Source organism: Lonchura striata, chromosome 15 (assembly GCF_050655825.1).
Source record: "Lonchura striata isolate lonStrDom1 chromosome 15, ASM5065582v1, whole genome shotgun sequence".
Taxonomy (NCBI): domain Eukaryota; kingdom Metazoa; phylum Chordata; class Aves; order Passeriformes; family Estrildidae; genus Lonchura; species Lonchura striata.
The window spans coordinates 5,022,221-5,041,387 of record NC_140717.1 but is presented as its reverse complement, the minus strand read 5'-3'; the positions used below and the strand labels follow the sequence as shown (position 1 = coordinate 5,041,387).

The following is a 19,167-nucleotide window of genomic DNA, read 5'->3' as shown; positions in this document are numbered from 1 at the left end:
AATCTGAAATGTTGAGGGAGTGGAGAAAAGGAGCATGAAAGTGGCTCTGCACAGGTAAATAGTCAGAGAAGTCTTTGTGCTTCAAAGTGCTCCCATGCCCATACTCTGAGAAATCATTGAGAAGAGTGTTGATCTCAGCAGTGTGCAGCAATATTAGCAGTGTGGGTTCACTTTGCTCCTTTATTCATGGTTCAGTTGATCCATTAGTCCTATCTGAGCTTCAAAGATCTTTTCATGTGCTGCGTGGAAATGTTCCTTCCTTAAGTTTTTCTCCAATTTGCTGACTGCACTGCACAGCCCACATAACCAAAGAGGTATTTTTATCTGGTTGTGTTATAGAGCATTTGATTGATTATTCCTGGCTCCAGGCTAGTGCTTCTAGCACTGTATTTTCATTTGACTCCGTCACCTCTAAGACCATTTTTCCTGCCCTTATTTTCTCTGTCAGCATTTTGGAAACAGGAACAAGACAGAAAAAAATGCATTAAGTTTTACAGTTTATTTCTTAATAATTTAGAATTCGTCTCAGGATGTCTTTCTGTTTTTTAAACATTCCTCCTATTTTGTATGTTACAGCTTCATTTTCTTCCAGAAATCACAGGTTCTCACTTATTTCCAAATAGCTCTGGCAGGAATTGAGGAAGTTGAATGAAACACATTAGATTAAGGTGACACGTGAAGCTGACAGTGGAGGTGTAATCCCTCTCCCTTTTCAGGGTGAAAGGGGAGTAGACAATCAACAGACCTTGTACCAAGACAAGCAAAACTCTTGCACAATCCGTTGGGTTTTGGGGGGCAGCTCCCACGGCTTTCAATCTAGGAACTGGAACCAGACAAGTTCCAATGACACAAAGGAACAAAATACAGAGGTGGAGGGATAGCAAAAGGCAAAGTACAAGGATAAACAGCCTTATCTCCATGAATTAGAGCAAAGAACAAGGCAGATTTATCTGTTTTATAACTCTGTGGCCATCCAAGGTGTTACTTTAGGGAGGTGCTTTGTCCTGTGGGAATGGAAGAGCTCAAAATGCCACTGGTCACTGCATATATGCCAGGCAGAAAGTATGGGAAGAACAATTTAAATTCCCTTCCTGTCATCATGGCCAGGATGGAGTGAGGCAAGTGTACTTATCCTTTGTGAAACAGCAGTGGAGGAGCACCAGAGAACCAGCTCTGAACATAGCTCCAGCTTGCTTTTGAAGGCAGCTGTCCTTGCAGGAGTGCACAATGGGTTACATTTAAGGACCTTGTGCTTCATTCCAAGCAGAACATTGGCTCAAAACTCTTACATGGAGCTTTTGTGCTACAAATATAGTAAATAAAAAAAAGTTTTAAAAAGACACTGTATTTGCCTTGGTTTTTGCAATGGTTTGCATGCAGAGCAGCCCTGTCTGGAGATTCTGCAGGGAGATGTGTGCCACAAAAGGCTCTGCTCCTTAAGTCCATTTTGAGATCTGTCAAGACTAGCACCCTACAAAATAGACTCTTGGTTTTGATTGTTTCTCTGCTCTGCTTATACTTGAACAGAAAGTGTGGGCAATATTTATCATGCTGGTAGAAGTTTGCTCTGTCCAAGAAAGGGAAAAGTTGAAAGTCAGGGAAGGCACAAAGGTGCCAACAGCAGCGTGCAGCGAGGCTGGGCAGCAAAGGCACCTCTTCAACTGCAGGGGTGCAGAGCAGCCCAGCTGGGAGCGTGATAAAGCTGCAGTTAGAGGAAGGAAGTGGTACAACATAAACACCTCCTGGGGCTCAGCACTGTGGCAGCTGCAGCAGCACAGGCTGTCAGGCATTGCTGCTCAGGCACCAGGCCCCGCTAGGGCCAGAAGAGAGCTGCTCTCATGGGCTCTGCTCACTGGCATGCAACAGGCCCTTCTCAACAAATTTACCAATAAAACATCAGGTAAGAAGACAAATATCCCTGCATGTATCTGCACAGAATGGGAGAAAGTTTGAGGGCAAATGTGCCTTTTTACCACTGACACTGAGGGTTTCCTGCAGGGTGGAAGGATGGAAAGCAAAGGCACCAGGCTGCTTGGCTCCTATAGCTCAGCCTGCAGGCAAGTGCAGTGCAGACTGTGGTTCGTGTGGCCCTTTGAACTAAAGGGCAGGTTTACTCAGAAAACAAACAGAAATCCAGCTGGCTCACTCCCCAAAAACAGTGGATCCAACTGAAAGGATGTGTGAGACTTTGAGCAGCTCCAGTCACCATTTCTGGGCGCTGCAGAAACTTGACTTGCATTCAGACTGACACCTCACAGCTAGCATAGTGTGCAGCCTTCCCCATGGATGGTGCAACCAGCAGCAGAGACAAACAGACTTCCAGATACACACACAGCTTAGCAAGGAGGGGAGAAAAACAAATCTGCAAACTGGAAGCCTCCTCATGGAGGCCTGTGCCTGGAAATGGGAGGTCACAGGGACAGCACAACAGGAAAGCAGGAATGGCACAAAGGGACACAGGCTGTGGTTATGAAGGGTGTTGCACAGGTGTGGAGGATGACTTAATGTCCACTTTCTTCCAAATCCTGGTTACAAATCCAAACAGAGCAACAACACTTGGCAAATGCAGCCATTGGCTTTATGGAGAATACTGAAGAACAGTGGAGCATTAACCATGTGTGGGACATTCCCCAGCTCATGTACCAAGCTCTCTGCTCACACAGGACTGGCCTGCACAGCTCCCTGTGCTACCAGGCTGACAGCCTGGCCAAAATGGTTTCTGCTGTGCTGACAAACCACTGTGGCTTGTGGTTTGCAGCAGCTTGACCAAGAAAAGCAGCTTTTTTCCACTGTGAAGAATGTTCTTTATAGAGTGTAGCATGAGTCTCTGGGTGAGGAGCTTTATTGACTCTGTCCTTGCCAGAAGCTGGAGGCACCCCTTGGGTACCAGCACAGCTCCCTGCTCCTGAGCACTGTGTCCCTTTGCTCTCACAGGTGACGCAGCAGCATCTAGTGGCCAGATGTTCCAAAGGCCCTGGCAGGATTCCCACGGGGGCTGGCTGTTGACCTGTCTCTTTCCTAAAGAGCAAAAATCTTCCAGCAGACTGTTTCCACTTGGGAAAGTGAAAACCATCTGCTGCAATGTTTTTTCCTTGTTTCAGACACACCTGTTCTGCCACACCCTCAGGAAACCTCTGCTCTGGCCTGAAAAACTCAGAGCAGAGGTGGGAGGGCAGCTCTGAGTGCCCCAGCTCCCACACAGACTGAATCACCTCAGCCAGCCCTGGAACACAGCCAGTGGTGCTGCAGCATGAAAGAAAAGCCTACAGGGCTACACTTCCCATGCTGCAGTGGACAAGAGGGAAAAGCTGCTCATGGCAGTGTAAGATGCATTTTTCTTCCCTTCTAAATTGCAGAAAGGCTGTGAATGAAGGAAAGCACATTTTGTGGAATGGTGTTTATGATTTTTAGAAGAAATGCTGAAAGACTACAATAAGCCTTCAGAAAAATAATCCATTTTATTGGAGCATAACCCTCTAATTCTGCTTTAGGAGCTGCTGCTTGAAATTCTCGATCAACTCAGGTGCGAAATGGTCAGCAGTCAAGTTCTTAACATTCATGATCTCCTCGTGGGCTTCCTGGAAGAGCTTCTTCCCCACAGCTTCTTCCACCCGCCTGCGCCACTCCGCCAACTTCGGCCTCTCCTCAAAGAGGTTGTACCCAGCACACACGGGCTGCAGGGACACACACAGCACGGGGAGTGAGGCAGACAGGGCATTTGCCAGGGATGGCACCAAATCAAAGTGGATATGCTGCTGGCTCGAGGCAGCAGACAGTCGTGATGTTGGGTGGAGCTCATCTCTGGCTCTCGGGTCATAGGAGGCAAAGTGGTGACACCCTCAGCAGCTGCTGTCCCTTGGGATGTGCAGCAAAGAGCTCTGCCATGGCTAACCCAAGAATGGTCTAACTCAACATGGAAATCATGCACACCAACACAGCTCTTCCAAATCTCTGTACTTTCCTGCCTAGTTGGTAATTTATCTTTCTTTCCCGATCAATTCTATCCATATTTCTACGGAAAGAACTGTTTCATCAAAGTAGATTTTTCCCGGTAAACTTAGTTGTCATCAAAGGCAAAAAGGAGCAAGACTTAACCCCAGGGAAGGTCTGCCATTACAGAGGTGGGGGTGCAGCAGCCCCCCGTGGCTGGCCTGTCCACAGCCCAGCTCACATGTCCAGCAGTGCTGGGGTTGATGCTCACCTGCATGAGCTCCACCAGTGCTACGAGGTCTGCCAGGGAGACCTCGCTGCCTGCGATGAAGGGCTTGTCCTGCAAGAACTTTTCCTCAAACTGCTTCAGGACAACATTCAGCTCCTCAGTAAGAAACTCCAGTTTCTCTGGAGGAAGTGGCTGGCCTGTGATGAGAGGCAGCAGCACCTGGCAGGGAGAAGAAACAACTTGGATTAGATGTGTTTCCTTCCAAATCTAGTCATCACACTCTTATTGCCACCTTCTGAGGATCCCTCACCAGCCATGCATGAGAACAACCAGAGCTGCTCATCAACCTTGCCAGGTTAACATTAGTGTCAGTTATTACTTCCTGCCTCTCCTTGCCTAGAAATCTGAAAATTCAGCCACAAGAGTCTCCTCTCAAAGTGATGCCTTGTGAGGGCTGACCTAGAACAGAGACTAGATGGAGCTAAAGAATAAAGCAGGGATTTATTAAAAGGATCTCCTCAATGGATCCACCTTGGGCTGCACAAGAGCCCAGCCAGGGCTGCACCCAAGATGAACCAAAATGGTCACAAAATGCATGACCACTCATGGAGTCTCTCACTTTGATAAGTTCTGGTCCATTTGCATATTGGAGTTAAATATACAATTCCAGCTTTAGGTTATGAAGTCACATCCTTCTTGTTTTTCTCTCTCCAGCCCATGTTGTTTGTGCTCTTGGGCCTGAGATTTGGATAATTTGTCCTTGGTCCTCAGCTAGAGAAGGAATTGTTTTGTCTCCCTGCTCTGTGCAGGGAGTTCACCATCCTCTAATATGAAGCCCAGACCCACCCACTAAAGCAGCACAGAATGTGAAAAATAGAAAAGCTAACACCTGAGGCATCAAAGGGAAGACTGTATCATCTGTGTTTTGTTTTCCAGAGGGAGATTGTTTCCTTCCATGGGGCTGGGCAGCCAGCACTGAGCTGTGTCTGGGGGGAGCTGCTCTGGACCTTTGGCCGCAGCATGAGGGATCCAGGCTACCTCAGTTAGGCTGGCTTCAGCAGCCAAGTCAGCTTTGTTCCTGTCTCTCACTTGGCTTGTACAGTTGCTGAGAAAGGCCCTGCAGACAGGCAGGCTACATCCTTAGCACCTCACTTTTGCTATATAATGGTTTTACCTTGCTTAAGAACAACTTGCTCCCCTTCGCACGGATGTTGACATGCTGCCAGGACAGGTACTCATCAACCCGAGCCCTTTTCTGCAGGTCAGATGGGTACCAGTGATCAGGAGTCTTGAATTTCTGGACCAGGTACAGGAGGATTGCAATGCTGCCCAGAGAGCAAGACAGAGAGCTGATCATGTGAGATGAAAGCACCTCATCTTTTCTTTGCCTCCCCAGATTTTGCACTGCTGGACAAGCAGCTACACAAACCTCATGGGAGTCAGGTGGAAATGCAGCAGGGCACAGCACAGGACAGAGTTTGTGCTGCTGCCCGTGGACCACAATCTCTAATATGAGTAATTGCCCAGCAAGACAGGTGTGGTCTGCAGGTACAGTTTTGAGCAAATAGAAGCTGCAGAATGAGTTGATACTAAATCTGAGCTTCATGTTGCCTGGCCATCCAGCAGTGGGTGCTTTATGTCAGATTTCCTGCACTGGCCTACAGCCTCCAGCTGCAGGCAGAGAGCAGCACACCTGAACAGGTATTTAAGCTCAGAAACACTGCCTACAAAGGAGCAAAGTAGCTCGAAGCAGCAGCTTTTTCTAATATTAATGCTGTTCAAGTTGCTTACATGAGACAGCTTCTTGAAAAACAGGTTTGTTATGTACAAGTGGAACACAGGACAGGAAGGAAACAAAAACCTGCCTGGACTGGAGTCCCAGCAGTACACTGGCAGAATCCAAGCATTGAGATAAACAACACTGCAGCAGGGGATTGAACTTATTTGAGCCTCACCTCTCTGCTAAAGTGAAGGAGCCATCCCTCAGTGCAGGCACCTTCATCAGGACATTCACCTTCCGGAACTCCTCTGTCTTGTGCTGCCCTGAGGAGGGAAATGAGAAGTTTTACTTGGCAGGGATACTCAGGACCTCTTTGAAAACACCTGAGGAGTTTGTGGGGACCATCTAGCTTCAAGTTTCTGGTTTGGATTTTAAAAATTGAGTCTTGTATGAAGTTTATAAGCAATGAATAAGTGCTGCAGAGTGGGTAGGGGGCCAGCCCTGTGGTATCAGCTCACTTGCTTCTTGCCTGCATACCAGACCCACCTCTCAACCAAGGGCAGGATGGTTAGGAGTCCTTTCATACCAACAGCACTTGACAGCTTGGGGCTCTATCCTCTCCAAGTTGGTGCCTGGAGGTACCTGACCTGTACAAACCCAGAGGGAGCACCAGGCACCTTGGAGGAAAGGGGTCTCACAAACCCTTTTCTCCAAGGAAGGGAGGACAGTGAGAAAACAGATACCATTTTTTGGAAGATAATGTAATTTATATTCAACTACCCTTTCTAAAGTCCATGAATGAAAATAAATTCTTGTGATTCCATATAAAGCCATGGGTACTTCATTACAGATGAAATTTCAATTAGCTCCTGTGCATCTTTCAATCTTTTGTAAGAGCAAATATGGATTTGAGGTTGTTTTTAAGCTATCTTGTAGGTCCTCCCCAGAATGTAGGTGGAGTGAACCTGACTGGAGAAAGTGCCTTGTTCATCTGAGGTCTCAGTGTACTCCATTCTGTCTGAAAGCAGTCTCAGAAGCCTTGTTTTATGTCACTTGTTTGTGACAGCCTTTTCCTTCCACTCACCTCAGCCACACGTGGCTGCCTGGGTATCCAAGCCTCTCTAATGTGTAACTAACCTTGTGCCCATCCTGCTGTGTGAGCCATCTGAGAACCTGTGTGCCAGAGGAGATGCTCTGGAAGCAAATTTAGCTTTTCTGTACTTGACAAACCTGATTTGTGACTATTCCCCTGTCACTTGGCTCACAGCCCATCTCCCCTACCCCTCTCAAAAAGATGTGTGCAGATTCCAGGTGCTCAGGTGTCCTTTGAATGCCAGGTGATCCCTATCCATTCTCACTCTTTCTACCCCTTTCATTGACACCTGCCCTACTGGGGGCTAAGAGCTTTTCTGGGGCATCCCATTTAAGCCACGAGCTCGATTCTGAGTATCAGTTCCCTCACCTTGTCCTTACAAACTGTACAGTGTCAGGTACCAGTGCAGGGAGGCCTCCCCCACTGTGGCACCCAGTGCAGGCACCTGCAGAGCTTCCCCATGGCACGAGAGGTGCACACTCTGCAGGAATGGGATGAGATGCACCCAAATCACCCATCTGAAATCCACAGGCCAAAAGCAGGCACTGCTGCCAAGTGACACAGAGCATTGGAAATCTGTGATTTAATTCCCTTTCCTTCCTCTCACTTCCCCTATCCTTGCACTTCAGTTGTTCCATTTTCTTTGGTGCTCTCATTCCTTGCAAGTCTCCTCTCCTTTGCTCCAGTGTCTCACCACAACAATTAATTTATTGGGAAAGAAGGGGAAGGACACAAGATGAGCCAGCCCTCAGCTACAAACAACTGCAAAAATTTTAGCAATGAGACAAGTAGGAAGAATGCCACAGTAAGGTACAACCAACACAAGGCTCAGGTGCAGGGGAACACCCAAAGACTCAACCACAACATGTCTGAGGTTCCTCTCAAGTTGGAGTCTCTTTTGTTCCTTCCTCAATTTCAGCTCCAGGAGCCTTCTCATCTTTCATTGTTTTTAAGCATTACTTACTGAGGCCTTTTCATGCCCGATGCATTACCTTAATTCCAAATCCATCAGATATCTGGAGAGATTGAAGGGATAGGTTTTACCAGCTTCAATTAGAAAGAGAGAAGATACAGATCTTTGGGCCTCCTTTGGTGAAAAAACACCTTTTGACAGGCTCCTACCAGTTATCAGTTGGTTTTAACCCAACTAAACCATCTCCCTTCATTTCTCAGTGTTCAGATTACTGCCAGCTGCACTGTCTCGCTCCACAGCCTTCACAAGCTGGTCCTCAACCCTCCCAGAATAACCAGACCACAAAGCACTCGACCCAATGGAACCCCAAAAGGGGCAGCCCTACCCCTGCCCTAGCTACACATGGGGACAGCTCGGCAGGCTGGTGCAGCACGAGCCTCCCAAGGGGGCTGGCCCCTGCCAAGAGAAGGGCTGCTCTCAGCAGCTGCTGCTGCTTACCAGAGCACAAAGTTTTCTAAGTTGAACTCCTGGATGAGAACCACACTCCTCGCTGTCCTCACCCACACGTGAATGTCCCATCTCTGGAGCTTTTTGTTTCCCATCTAAATGGGGAATGCCTCAGATCTGGTACATCCTGAGCGCTTCTCAGAAAAGTGACTCTTGTTTTTCAGACCCATTTTCTGCTGGGTGGGGCCGATTTCAAATAAATCACATGCCTTGGCAGAGAGAGTCTTGTTTGCAACAGAGGCGCAGAGGCACTGAAATCAGTACTTAAACTACAGGATTGCATTGGAGAATTAGGTATAGTTTTCGCGTAGGCACCAGGAACCCTCTGCAGCAGGAGGGTCACCGCACCCTCTCACAACACCGCACACTGATGGGGACGGTGAGTAGCCCTGCTGCTTCACCGCGGGCTGGAACCGAGCATCCCCCGGGAGGGGCGAAGGGAGCAGCCGCAAAGCCCGGGGCTGGCACCGCCCGGAGCGACACCGGGGTGGCCCCGCCGCCCCCCGGCCCCGCTCACCCTTGGCCAGCTGCACCCGCTTGAACTCGAACGGGATCTTGTTGCTCCGGGCGAAGATGTAGAGCGCCCGGCAGGGCTGCGAGAGCAGGTCGAGGTACAGCTCCAGCCCCATCCCGCCGCTGTCGCTGCCGCCGCCGGCCGCTCCCGGTGCTGTTAAACCCGCCCGGTGCCCGCAGCGGCGGTCCCGCCCCGGGCGGGCGGAGCGGCAGCGCGCTGCCGGACTCGGGGGACAGCGCCGATGGCTGCGGGCAAAGTCTCAGCTGGCTCTGCCACCTGGCATATCGGCTGGTAGTGGCTGCCCTCAGTGATAAAGAAACCACAGCCCCGCTGAGGGCACGGAGAGGCGGATGCTGCTTCTGCCCCCGGGAGCTCACAGCTCTTGCACAAGTTTCCATTCCTGCGACTGCAGCAGCAGCCCAGAAACCCGAGCCATGGAAAAACAACTTTCTTCAAGATTGCCAGTTGTCAATAATTTACTGCTAATGCTGGTGTACAATTTTTTTGCTTTGCAAAACAGTAAGCCAGACCTGGAGCCATTCCTACTGGAGGAAAAGCAACCCTTAGAGAGTAGTTGCAGGCCAGAGTTACATGGCAGCTCTAAGCCTTCTGCCAGGGCAGCTAAAAATACCATGGCATGTGCCAAATACACACTCATGGTGTGCAGTGACACCAGCTGGCTCCAGGACATTCGTATTAGACATCAGACATTTCAGTCTGCATTAACATCAATCTACACTTAATAATAGCTGCTGTTACCTCTGGTACAGAACATAGGCAAGAAAAGGAAGGGCACAGGACTGTAACAGTGAAAAGTCCTTTTAACAGTATCTTCATCCCTAATCATAAAATACCGTGAGCTGGAAGGGAGTCACAAAGATCATAAAGTCCAAATCCTGAGCCCAGGAATCTTTATTAGCCAGTGGTTTAAAAAAATATATAATATTTATTTAAAATTTACTAAAAAGTTGGACTCACTGCAGCCTAGAGCAGTTCTTCGAACACATTTCTGCTTTAGGCACTGCACAGGTGTTTATGCATCTGCAGACAGACAGAACCATTGTCCCAGGGCAGGAGTGAGGGCCCAGCCCTCAGCACTGGAGGACAGCAGTTCCATCAGGCCACGCTCAGGAGCTAGTGGTAATTCTGCATATGCCAACAGGATACAATGCAAAGTCCTCTTCAAGACAACCTGTATCTCAAAATTTATCTTTTTTTTTTTTTAAGCCAGTAACTAAACTCTGTTCACAGCATCCTTGAAAGAGGAATAAGGCCTCCAATAGCAGACTTCAGATATGATAAACCTGAGGAACCATGACTCAGTGCTGGGAACAGCCCATGGCCTGTCCCACGCAGCAGCTCCAGTGCCACCTCAGCAGCTCAGCTTCCACTCGCTCAGGCTCGTTTCTGCGCTCGCTCGCTCTGTTCAAAATTAAAGTTGACAAGGTGACTGAAGATGCCCCTGTCTCAGAGTCACACAGAAGGGACTTCAGGGAGGAAGAGGACAATTTAATAATCCTTTCTGTCCCAGTACTCAAACATTCCTAGTCTACAACTCAAAATCATCATTTTTCAGGGCCAAGTATTTATGAGTTCTCAGATTAGACAGCAGAACACTTCCCAAATCATGCAGCACAGTCTATTAAGGATCCCTAGTCCACCATCTGGCAAGGTAAATGCTACCCTGCTTTTGTCTCAAAGTTCTCAACTTCACACTGGTGTATAAAAAAGGGCCTGCAGATAGCTGTACATTACAGTCTTAAACTCTGTAATGACAAAAGGTTTAATCTCTAAATTTTGCTTGCAGTTCTCTGGGTAGCTGTCAAAATCCCAGCTACAGAGGTAAACAGAAGAGCAGAATAGAAAAAACCCACCAAAACCCAGAATTGTTTTGGTTGAAAAAGACTCTTACAACCATTGAATCCACCCATTTACCTGGCACTGCCAAACCTACCACTAAATCACGTCCCCAAGTGCAACATCTACACATCTTTTAAACCCCTCCAGGAATGCTGCCCAAACCTTTCTCCCCTCCCCACCCTTTCTGAGTATTCCATAACGATGCACCCACCAATGCTGCCTTCACCAATGCTGAATTGGTACTATTTCAGATGAAGGAAAGGCTCCTGGACTCTAATACTTGTGTTGAGCATGAGTTGCAGTAAAAAAATAATAAAAATAAACTTGCAGTTTATTTTCTTCCCCATTTCAGTTACCTTGACTGTCTTCTCAAGCTTACACAGAGCTCCCTCATATTGCTGCACCAATGGCTTCAATGAGTTGCCCTTCACTGGGTGTTTCTTTATATCCCGGATGCCAGCATCCCTCAGCATCCGCAGGAACCGCCGCTCCTGCACAAAATAGACCCTGGAGATCAGACACCCCCTGCCTATCAGCCACAAAAAGCACATTTGGGAACAAGCTGCTCAGTCAGGAAATAACTGAAGTTTCCAAGCACAAAGCTCAGCTGACTGGAAAAGATGGGAAGTAGTATGAACTTTATGATCTTTATGCCCCTGCATGCATCCTTATCAAAAGGATCCCACATCAAAAACATACCTGAATTCTAAGGACCAAGCTGAAAGCAACACCTGCTTCTCCTGCACGAGCTGTTCTTCCAACTCTGAAAGCAAAGTAGTTTAAAGTCAGTTTAGCCCCATAGTCACTGCCATTATCAACTCCAAGATTCTGATGCTGAAATTTTCCAGTTTTAAGGAAGTCTGATTCCAAGCAATGCTAGGCTTAATTTTTGCTATAAAGCTATTTGCATAGTAAAGTAAAAAGAAAAGCTAACAGCCCCTTTAAGTGCATGTCACCTTTGCTAAATATTTCAAAATAAACCAAGCTCAGACATGTTCCTCTTGTTCCTGTTGTCTTACCGATGAACATATGTCCTGATGAACTGTGGTGCATCATAGTTGATCACATAATTCACTCTTTTAACATCAATCCCTCGGGCTGTAGCATCTGTGCTGATTAATCTGTTTGCAAATGTATACATAGTCATTTTCAGGTAACATCTCAGGCACTACACACACAAATAAAATACCAGTGAACACAGCACAACTCTTGCTAATCTCTGTTCAAACTGGACAGTCAGCCTCTGCCTCTAGGCCTGGCAGCAGCACTGCAAGTCACTTCTTGTTACCACTGGCCTTATTAGCTGCCACAGACCTCCAAGCATCACTAGAGGCTTGTCACCCTCTGCTGAGCATGAAAAGGTACTGGGTGTTTCCAGCTTCTCCAAGCATGCCAGACACCTCCCAGCTCATACAAATCTCTAAGGAATCTGAACATCCCACACAAGCACAGAACACACAAATAGAGATGTAAGAAATTCCAGTAGTCAAGGAGGAATTTATATACCAGGTTTGGATAAAAAGAACACCTAGAAAATAAATTATTACTTTTTCCTCAGAGACACTGCACAGATACAATCTCATATAGCTTCCAAAACCACAATGCAAATCAAACACAGGGGTAGAAGTAGACCTGTATGCCAGTCTGAGCAGGGATTACTTCACTAGGAAGTTGTAACACTAAATACGGTTCAAGCACCAACATCCATTTCCACCCGACAAGTACCAGATGCTCAGCACAAACATTAAACTCCAGATTTGCAAATCTGTGTGTTTTGGGCAATTCTGTGAACACGCATTTGTATTTATTGCTTGTTATAAAACAACATGTAGAAATTGAGTCTGCAGCTAGATTAGAACAGGCTGAGTTACAGGAAGGATAATTCAAAGTCACATGTCCAAGTCTCACACCCCTTCTGCAACAACTCCTGCATGTTTTCGAAGACCCCAAGTCTGTGTCCCAGCTGTCCCACCCTGGACCCAACTGTGTCCCTTGTTCTGTTTAGCTTTTTACACTGGAAACAGCCTGTGCTGGAAAACACACAAGACTAGTTTAAGATGCTCACAGTTGTATTTTTCCTTGTTCAAACTCCTTCATAGTTCTCTTTCTCTCATTTGGAGTTAACCGAGAAGAAAACTCTGCCACCGGGATTCCACCAAAGGCTTGAACCAGCAGGAACAACCTGCAAGTAAACAAGAGAGAAGCTGTCACTTCTTTAGCTCTGTAAGATCCCTTGACAGATACCCATGACAGTATGAGAATGATCTCATTCATGTTTACCTGTGAGAGGCTTCCCTGGAGTTGGTGAAGCACAACACACGGGTGAAATTCATTTTCAGCATGAAATACAAGAGGAGCAAAGGCTTGGAATTCAGGTCACAAGGCACGTAACATTGCTGCAGTCAACAGGGAAGGAGTTCAGAGTGAAAAATCACTTCTTGCCAAGACTATCTTCCCTGAAACCCACTACCTGCCCACGACCTACACAGGCTTGAATGTTTTATAGCTGACTAACAGCACCAAAACCAGAGCCCATAATGCCATCCCCCTTTAGAATAAACAGGCTGGCAGGATTCAACACGAGTGGAGACAGGAGACCTGAGTTGTTCTAATGCTCTTACACCTCCACAGCAAGTAACAACATGCACTGCCCTCCTGCCTACATACAGGCTGGCCTGTATATACATGTCTTGAAATTAATATTAGACATATGGACAATTAATAGGTGCTACTACATTATGACTTCCTAGTTCCACCCCCCCATTGCTGCTAAATTCTACATGAAGACAGAATAATTTAAAAAATAATCAAGTCTTAACCAAATGAACCTTAAGTAATGAGAAAACAAATGTGCAGAGGTACAGCTCTCTGGGTCATAAATACTCCCAAAGCCACTTTTGCAAGGAAACACAAAGAAGACCTACTCATTTTAGGGTAAAACCATAATTAGTCCAGAATTAAACAAATCTTCAAGTATAACTTATTCAAAAGAATTCACATCATACCGATAGCCCCTCTGGGAGTGTGTATTTATTATTAGTATCTTGCTCAGTTTCTGTTCCATCTCTATTTTTCTCGGAATATACAGATGTGAAGAGACGAGGCTGGAATAAATCCAGCTGCTGCAATTTCTCTGGGTCCTGGGTCAGTGTGGCTGAAAACAGCAGTTTCTGTAAGGGTATCTGAGGAGAGCTGGAACTGAAAGAAACAGCACACAGAAACTGGGCTTTGAGGATGGGGCAGAGGAGTTTCACCCCAAGTGCCTTTACATGATGGAAAGGAAGCAGTCAATACTCTTTGATGCTCTTTTCCTGCCCTGGGCCTTTTCTGTAGGTTCTTTTCCACCCTTGTTTTATGGTGGAGTTCACAGACAGAACTGATGAGCACCCTCAGTCAGGTGCACAACCCCAATCCATTACTCCTGCACAAGTCCCTGCACCCTGGTTACTAACCATGTTCTCATTCTAGTCATGTCCTTCCTTGGCCATTAATCTCAGTTTCTGACACATCTCTTCCATTGCTGTACAAAAACAGCAGCTGCAGTTAATTGCAAGAGTTTTCCTCCAAAACCATTACTCAGCTTTGCCAGAAGGCATTACTATAGTTACTGTGCAAATGGATCACAGATTTTCAATATTTGTGCATTCTTTTGCTGCTCCTTTAGTCTACATAAGGAAACCCTGGAGAACACAATATGTAGTCTGAAGGACATTCTCTGGCATCAGCTGTTCATTACCTTATTTTGGTAGATATTTCTCAGAGGAATCAAGCTTTGAGACTCTGTGTGGCAGTGTACAGTGGAGCAGGGCAGTGACATCCAAGTGCTGGTGTCCATACTACCACTTCAAAGAAATGCACCCTGCAACTTACCTGGCTGCTGTTAAAGGCCCTGGTTTGGTCCTCTGAAAAAGCATGTTGGAGCCAGAGTAATTTTCTCCTTGGAATGCAGCTTTGACAATTTGGTTCAGACAGTTCTGGTGCATGTCATCAATCATACGGTCAGCTTCATCCACGACCTGAATTCACAAGGATGAAAACCACCACTTGTTAAATACTGGGAGCTTTTATTTTAATTTGTATCTGTAACCAATGAGCCAGAAGGTAAGGTAATGGAAACTTCTAGTCAACAGAATTGCTTTCCTTGCCCATCCTTACTCCAAGTTTGCAAGAGCCTAAGAGAGAAGGGGAAGTGGGTGGATGCTTGGGTGTCACGAGTTGGAATCAAACATCTCATCTTGTGACTGCTCCCTCCACAATCTGGAGTGCAGACAAGCCCACACAACAGCTCCAACAGAGAGGTATTTATGTTCCACACAAGAAGCAAGCAGGAATTACTGCTGCAGCAGACACTGCACTCAGAGGGGAGAGCAGTGGTGACTCACCAGGAAGCGAAGCTGTGTCAGGCTGAAGCCTGGGGTCTGGTTAATGTGATCTGTGAGCCTCCCTGGTGTGGCCACCACAATGTCAGCCAGGCTGCAGTAGCCTGTCACTCTGAAAGGACAAGCAGCCCATCAGTAAGTGTCTCTCCTCACAGCCTGAAGGTTTTCCTAACACTCAAGTAACTGACGAATAACAAAATTCACATATGGACTTGATGCTGGAGAGCATGCAGGGGTGGTGGTGGACGCCAAACATCAGTCTCCACTGTGCTGCCTTATTTTAAACAGAAAATGTCACTCTTCATTGTTCTTCAAAAAAATTTTGCAGCACAATGCCACACAGTCATATGTACCCATGTACAAAAGGTAAATGTTTGTATTCTGAGCATTTGCTGGTGAAGAACCCCAAAAATCTAGTAAAACATTACAACCACAAAACAGGGGTAGTAACAAACACTGTGACAAAGACAGAACCACCAGAGTCACACATATAAACCCATTATCCAAAATCGTGATAGTATGATGCTGTGCTGCAATAGTCCATATCTTGACCCCACCTTAATAACATTAATTAGCATGCAATCTCTATAAACTTTGTCAAACTACCTTTTAACCTACTTTTTCTCGACAAGCATTTCCTGCTCCTTTGCAAAAGATTTCTGGCCAGTAATCAAAACGACCTTCAGACCTGTTCCATCAGTGTAAATGTTGAACACTTTACTCACCTGCAAAGAGATGGGCTTTGTCAGCTGCAGGAAACACTTTCCATGACATGAACAGCATCACACCCGCTGGCAGCTCTTCAGCCTGCTCCACAGAACAGCCAAAGGACTGCCTGCACCAGCCTGTCCCTCAGCCCAGCTCTGCTCAGACTCGGTGAGGAGCCACTTACCTGTTGTGCCAGCTCTTTGGTGGGCAGAACAACCAGAGCTCGTACGTGGCAGACCACTCGATCTAACAGAACCTGCCAAAATAAAGGCCAAGTGAGTCCCTGACAGAACAGGGCCTAACCTAGTGAGAAAAGATGGGCTTGACATTCTCACAGTCTTATGCTTCCATTTTTCTCCCTCCACCCTCCCAACTCCTCATGCTGTGTCTGCTATCTGAGAAAAGGAGTGGGAAGCTGACAAGAAGCTCCCTCAGACAGCTCTGAGCTGAAAATCTGCTGCCTTATGTCCACAAATCCCTTGGCTTTTCGACCTGCATTTAAGTTCAGGTTTTGCATGAACAAAAGCAACGCCAGCATTTCCTTAGAGGTACATGCCTGAGCATGAACTCACCTGTACAATGGGTATGACAAAAGACAGGGTCTTCCCACTGCCTGTGGGTGCAGAGACACAGATGTCCTTGGGGCGGTACCCGCCCCGCCCCAGCAGGTACCCGTTGGCTGCACTCTGGAGAATGGCAGGAATCACCTCTGCCTGGACTGAGCAAAACCAGAAATAAACACAACCTGTGTGCTTCATCAGCTCACCAAGAACTGAAAGTGTTATATAAAAGCATTATTGAAATGAGAAAATGCATGCTGGCTTCCCAACATAACCCTGACAAGCCTCTGACAGAGCCTGAGTCTCCAGGCTCAGCTGGACTAAGGTCACTCCCTATTCTTGTCCAGCATGCAGCTGGCCTTTCTTCTTACTTAAGAACTGGCATTTATTGTACTTGTTGGCAAAACTGGCAAAATAACAGAAAACAGATTTCTTTTTTTGTTTGGATATTTTTCTAGTGCTTTAATGAGCTAAATGAGTTCCCAGAAAGCTCTGATCAGTAGGAGAGACAGTGGAAAGTAAGGAGCTAAAGCACAAGCTTGGCATAAGGAGGAAAAGTGTGAGGACACAAGTAAGACCTCCCTCTTTGGGCAGCTCTGAGCCATTACTCCAAGCTACACTCATAAGTAGGTACCAGATTTTTACTCAGCCCAGACAAAGCTTTGAGAAAGAAGGGTTAAATCTCCTAGAATTGCTTTCATGCCTTACATTTTGTCCTGTATTTTACTTCACTACCTACACAAAGTATACAGCACCAGACTGCAGGAACTCTTCAAGTCCCTTTAGGAAGAAACAAAAGCACTGTCAAGGCACCTGGAAAAAAGGAGTCTATTCCATTCCTCTGCAGCTTTTTCAAGAGCTGGGGATGGATTCCTGGCACGTCTCTGACTGGACACAGATTATCTCTGATGCGTTTCTGCACCCGCTTGGGCTCAGCAAGCCACTGGGGCAAGAAGGGCTGGACCTGAGGTGAGGGAAAGGAGAAAATGACAACACCATATGTAAAATAAACTTCTAAGAAGCATTCTTTTCCTATCCATAACCAAAATTCAGTCAAGCTAGTTACCTTCTGCACTGGCTTTGCATCATAGTCCCCAAGAATCATCATACTGGAGGGTGCATTTGCCCCTTCCCCTGAGGCTACTAAGGGCAGCTCCTCCTCTGTAGTTTTACTTCCCTCAGCTTTTTCACTGCTCTCTTTCTTCTCTGTTTCATCTCCTTCTGTTTCCTCATCTGCTTTCCTCCTTTTATTAGACTTGTTTTTAAAGCTGTTTCTGTTGTCCTGTTGTTTGATGTCTTCTTCAGAATCTGGAATTTGGGTAGCAGCAACACAGAACTACAGGTCAGAGCCAGCCACAGGAAAGGGATTTGGCAACATTACAACACAGGACTTAAGCAACAACTTGTAAGCTCTTTTCTCCTGAACCCAAGTGCAGAAGTCAAACATTTTTTGTTGGTATAGAAACAAGACTGAGGTGATGTGGTGTGCTTCCCTCCTCCCCTTACACTAAACTGATTCTCAAAGTACAGGGCCTTCCCTTGAAAAAATAAATTGGGAGCATATTAAGGAGATGAAAACAGAGTCAGGTAAACTGGGCAAAGTACTCAAAGAGCAACTCGTGTCCACTTTTCTGTGGAAAGTGTCAACCACAATGAACTGAAATCCTACAGTCTCACTTTATCCTCACCTGCTTCAGTCCTCTCTCGCTGCACTTTCGATTTCCTTCTATTTGCTTTCTTCTCTGTGCGGCTGCTGCCATCTGCTGCCTCCTCAGTACCAGCCCTTTCTTCCGAAGAGCTGCGCGGCTCCGGTTTTGTCTTTCGCTTCTTCTGTCTATGCGCACCGGGCTGCTCCTCACTCTCCCTCTCCCTCTTCCTCTTTCCCTTTCCCTTTCCTTCTCCGGGCTGCCCCGCCGGGCTCAGCCCCGCGCCCCCCGGGCCTTCCCTTCCCTGGGACGGCGCCTCTCGCTGCTTCTGCTGCTGCCGGGCCCTGGCCTGGTGCTGCAGCCGCTGCAGCAGGACCCGCGCCCGGTCCTCCGCCTCCGCCTCCTGCCCGGCCTCCTCGCCGTACCTGCAACACGCGGACAAACCTCCTCAGGCACGAGCACAGACCTCCGGACAGCACCGGCTGTGGGAGCGGGGCGGGGAGCGGGGAAGGGGAGCGGGGAAGGGGGGCGGGGAAGGGGGGCGGGGAAGGGGAGCGGGGAAGGGGAGCGGGGAAGGGGAGCGGGGAAGGGGAGCGGGGAAGGGGAGCGGGGAAGGGGAGCGGAGCGGGGCCGTGCCCGCCGCACCTGCGGATGCAGAACAGCGCCATGGCCACGCCGCGCGGGCGCACTGCGGTGACGTCATCGCGCCCCGCCAGGGAAGCCTCGGCAGGCGCGGGCGGGCGCGCCCCCTGCCGGCCGGCGGCGGAAGGGGCGGGAGGCGCTGAGGGGAGCGCGGCAAAGCGCTGAGGGAGGAACGGGAGCGGCGGCGCCGGGAGCCTCGGGGGGACGGGGCACGGCTCCCCAGGGACCGGGCACAGCTTGAGGGCAGGACAGGGCACATTCCCGCCAGGGACCACCTGGGACAGGGCACAGCTCCAGCAAGAGACGGGCTGGGAAAGGGCACAGCGAGGGACTGGCTGGCGCAGCATCAGTGCAAACACAGCTCAGCACCTGTGAGGTGCACAGCACAGGCTGGCACAGCATCAGTGCAGACACAGCTCAGCACCAGCGAGGGACAGCCTGGCGCAGCATCAGTGCTGGACACAGC

General features: G+C 48.0%; 2 protein-coding genes across 5 annotated transcripts; both read right to left on the bottom strand.

The window, feature by feature from the left end:
- Nucleotides 1-3,439: 3,439 nt before the first annotated feature.
- LOC110481288 (glutathione S-transferase theta-1) lies at nucleotides 3,440-9,099 on the bottom strand. Its single transcript, XM_021549821.3, has 5 exons — nucleotides 8,910-9,099; nucleotides 6,115-6,202; nucleotides 5,334-5,484; nucleotides 4,202-4,378; nucleotides 3,440-3,674 (listed from the first exon to the last, which is right to left on the bottom strand). The coding sequence occupies exons 1-5, from the start codon at nucleotides 9,019-9,021 to the stop codon at nucleotides 3,477-3,479; spliced, it is 726 nt and encodes a 241-aa protein (XP_021405496.3). The 5' UTR covers nucleotides 9,022-9,099; the 3' UTR covers nucleotides 3,440-3,476.
- A 265-nt stretch (nucleotides 9,100-9,364) lies between these two features.
- Nucleotides 9,365-18,818, bottom strand: DDX51 (DEAD-box helicase 51). 4 transcript variants are annotated; one of them, XM_085592984.1, is made up of 16 exons: nucleotides 18,705-18,817; nucleotides 18,102-18,484; nucleotides 17,480-17,721; nucleotides 17,227-17,377; nucleotides 16,426-16,625; nucleotides 16,038-16,109; nucleotides 15,764-15,870; nucleotides 15,149-15,257; nucleotides 14,637-14,782; nucleotides 13,772-13,964; nucleotides 13,047-13,162; nucleotides 12,832-12,948; nucleotides 11,786-11,887; nucleotides 11,466-11,529; nucleotides 11,123-11,257; nucleotides 9,365-10,328 (listed from the first exon to the last, which is right to left on the bottom strand). In XM_085592984.1, the coding sequence occupies exons 1-16, from the start codon at nucleotides 18,725-18,727 to the stop codon at nucleotides 10,302-10,304; spliced, it is 2,187 nt and encodes a 728-aa protein (XP_085449110.1). In that variant the 5' UTR covers nucleotides 18,728-18,817; the 3' UTR covers nucleotides 9,365-10,301. The 4 variants fall into 4 exon arrangements, with proteins under 4 accessions (XP_085449110.1, XP_021405560.3, XP_085449108.1 ...); XM_021549885.3 differs by having other exon boundaries at nucleotides 16,426-16,571; XM_085592982.1 differs by having other exon boundaries at nucleotides 9,365-11,257; nucleotides 18,705-18,818.
- Nucleotides 18,819-19,167: the final 349 nt, after the last annotated feature.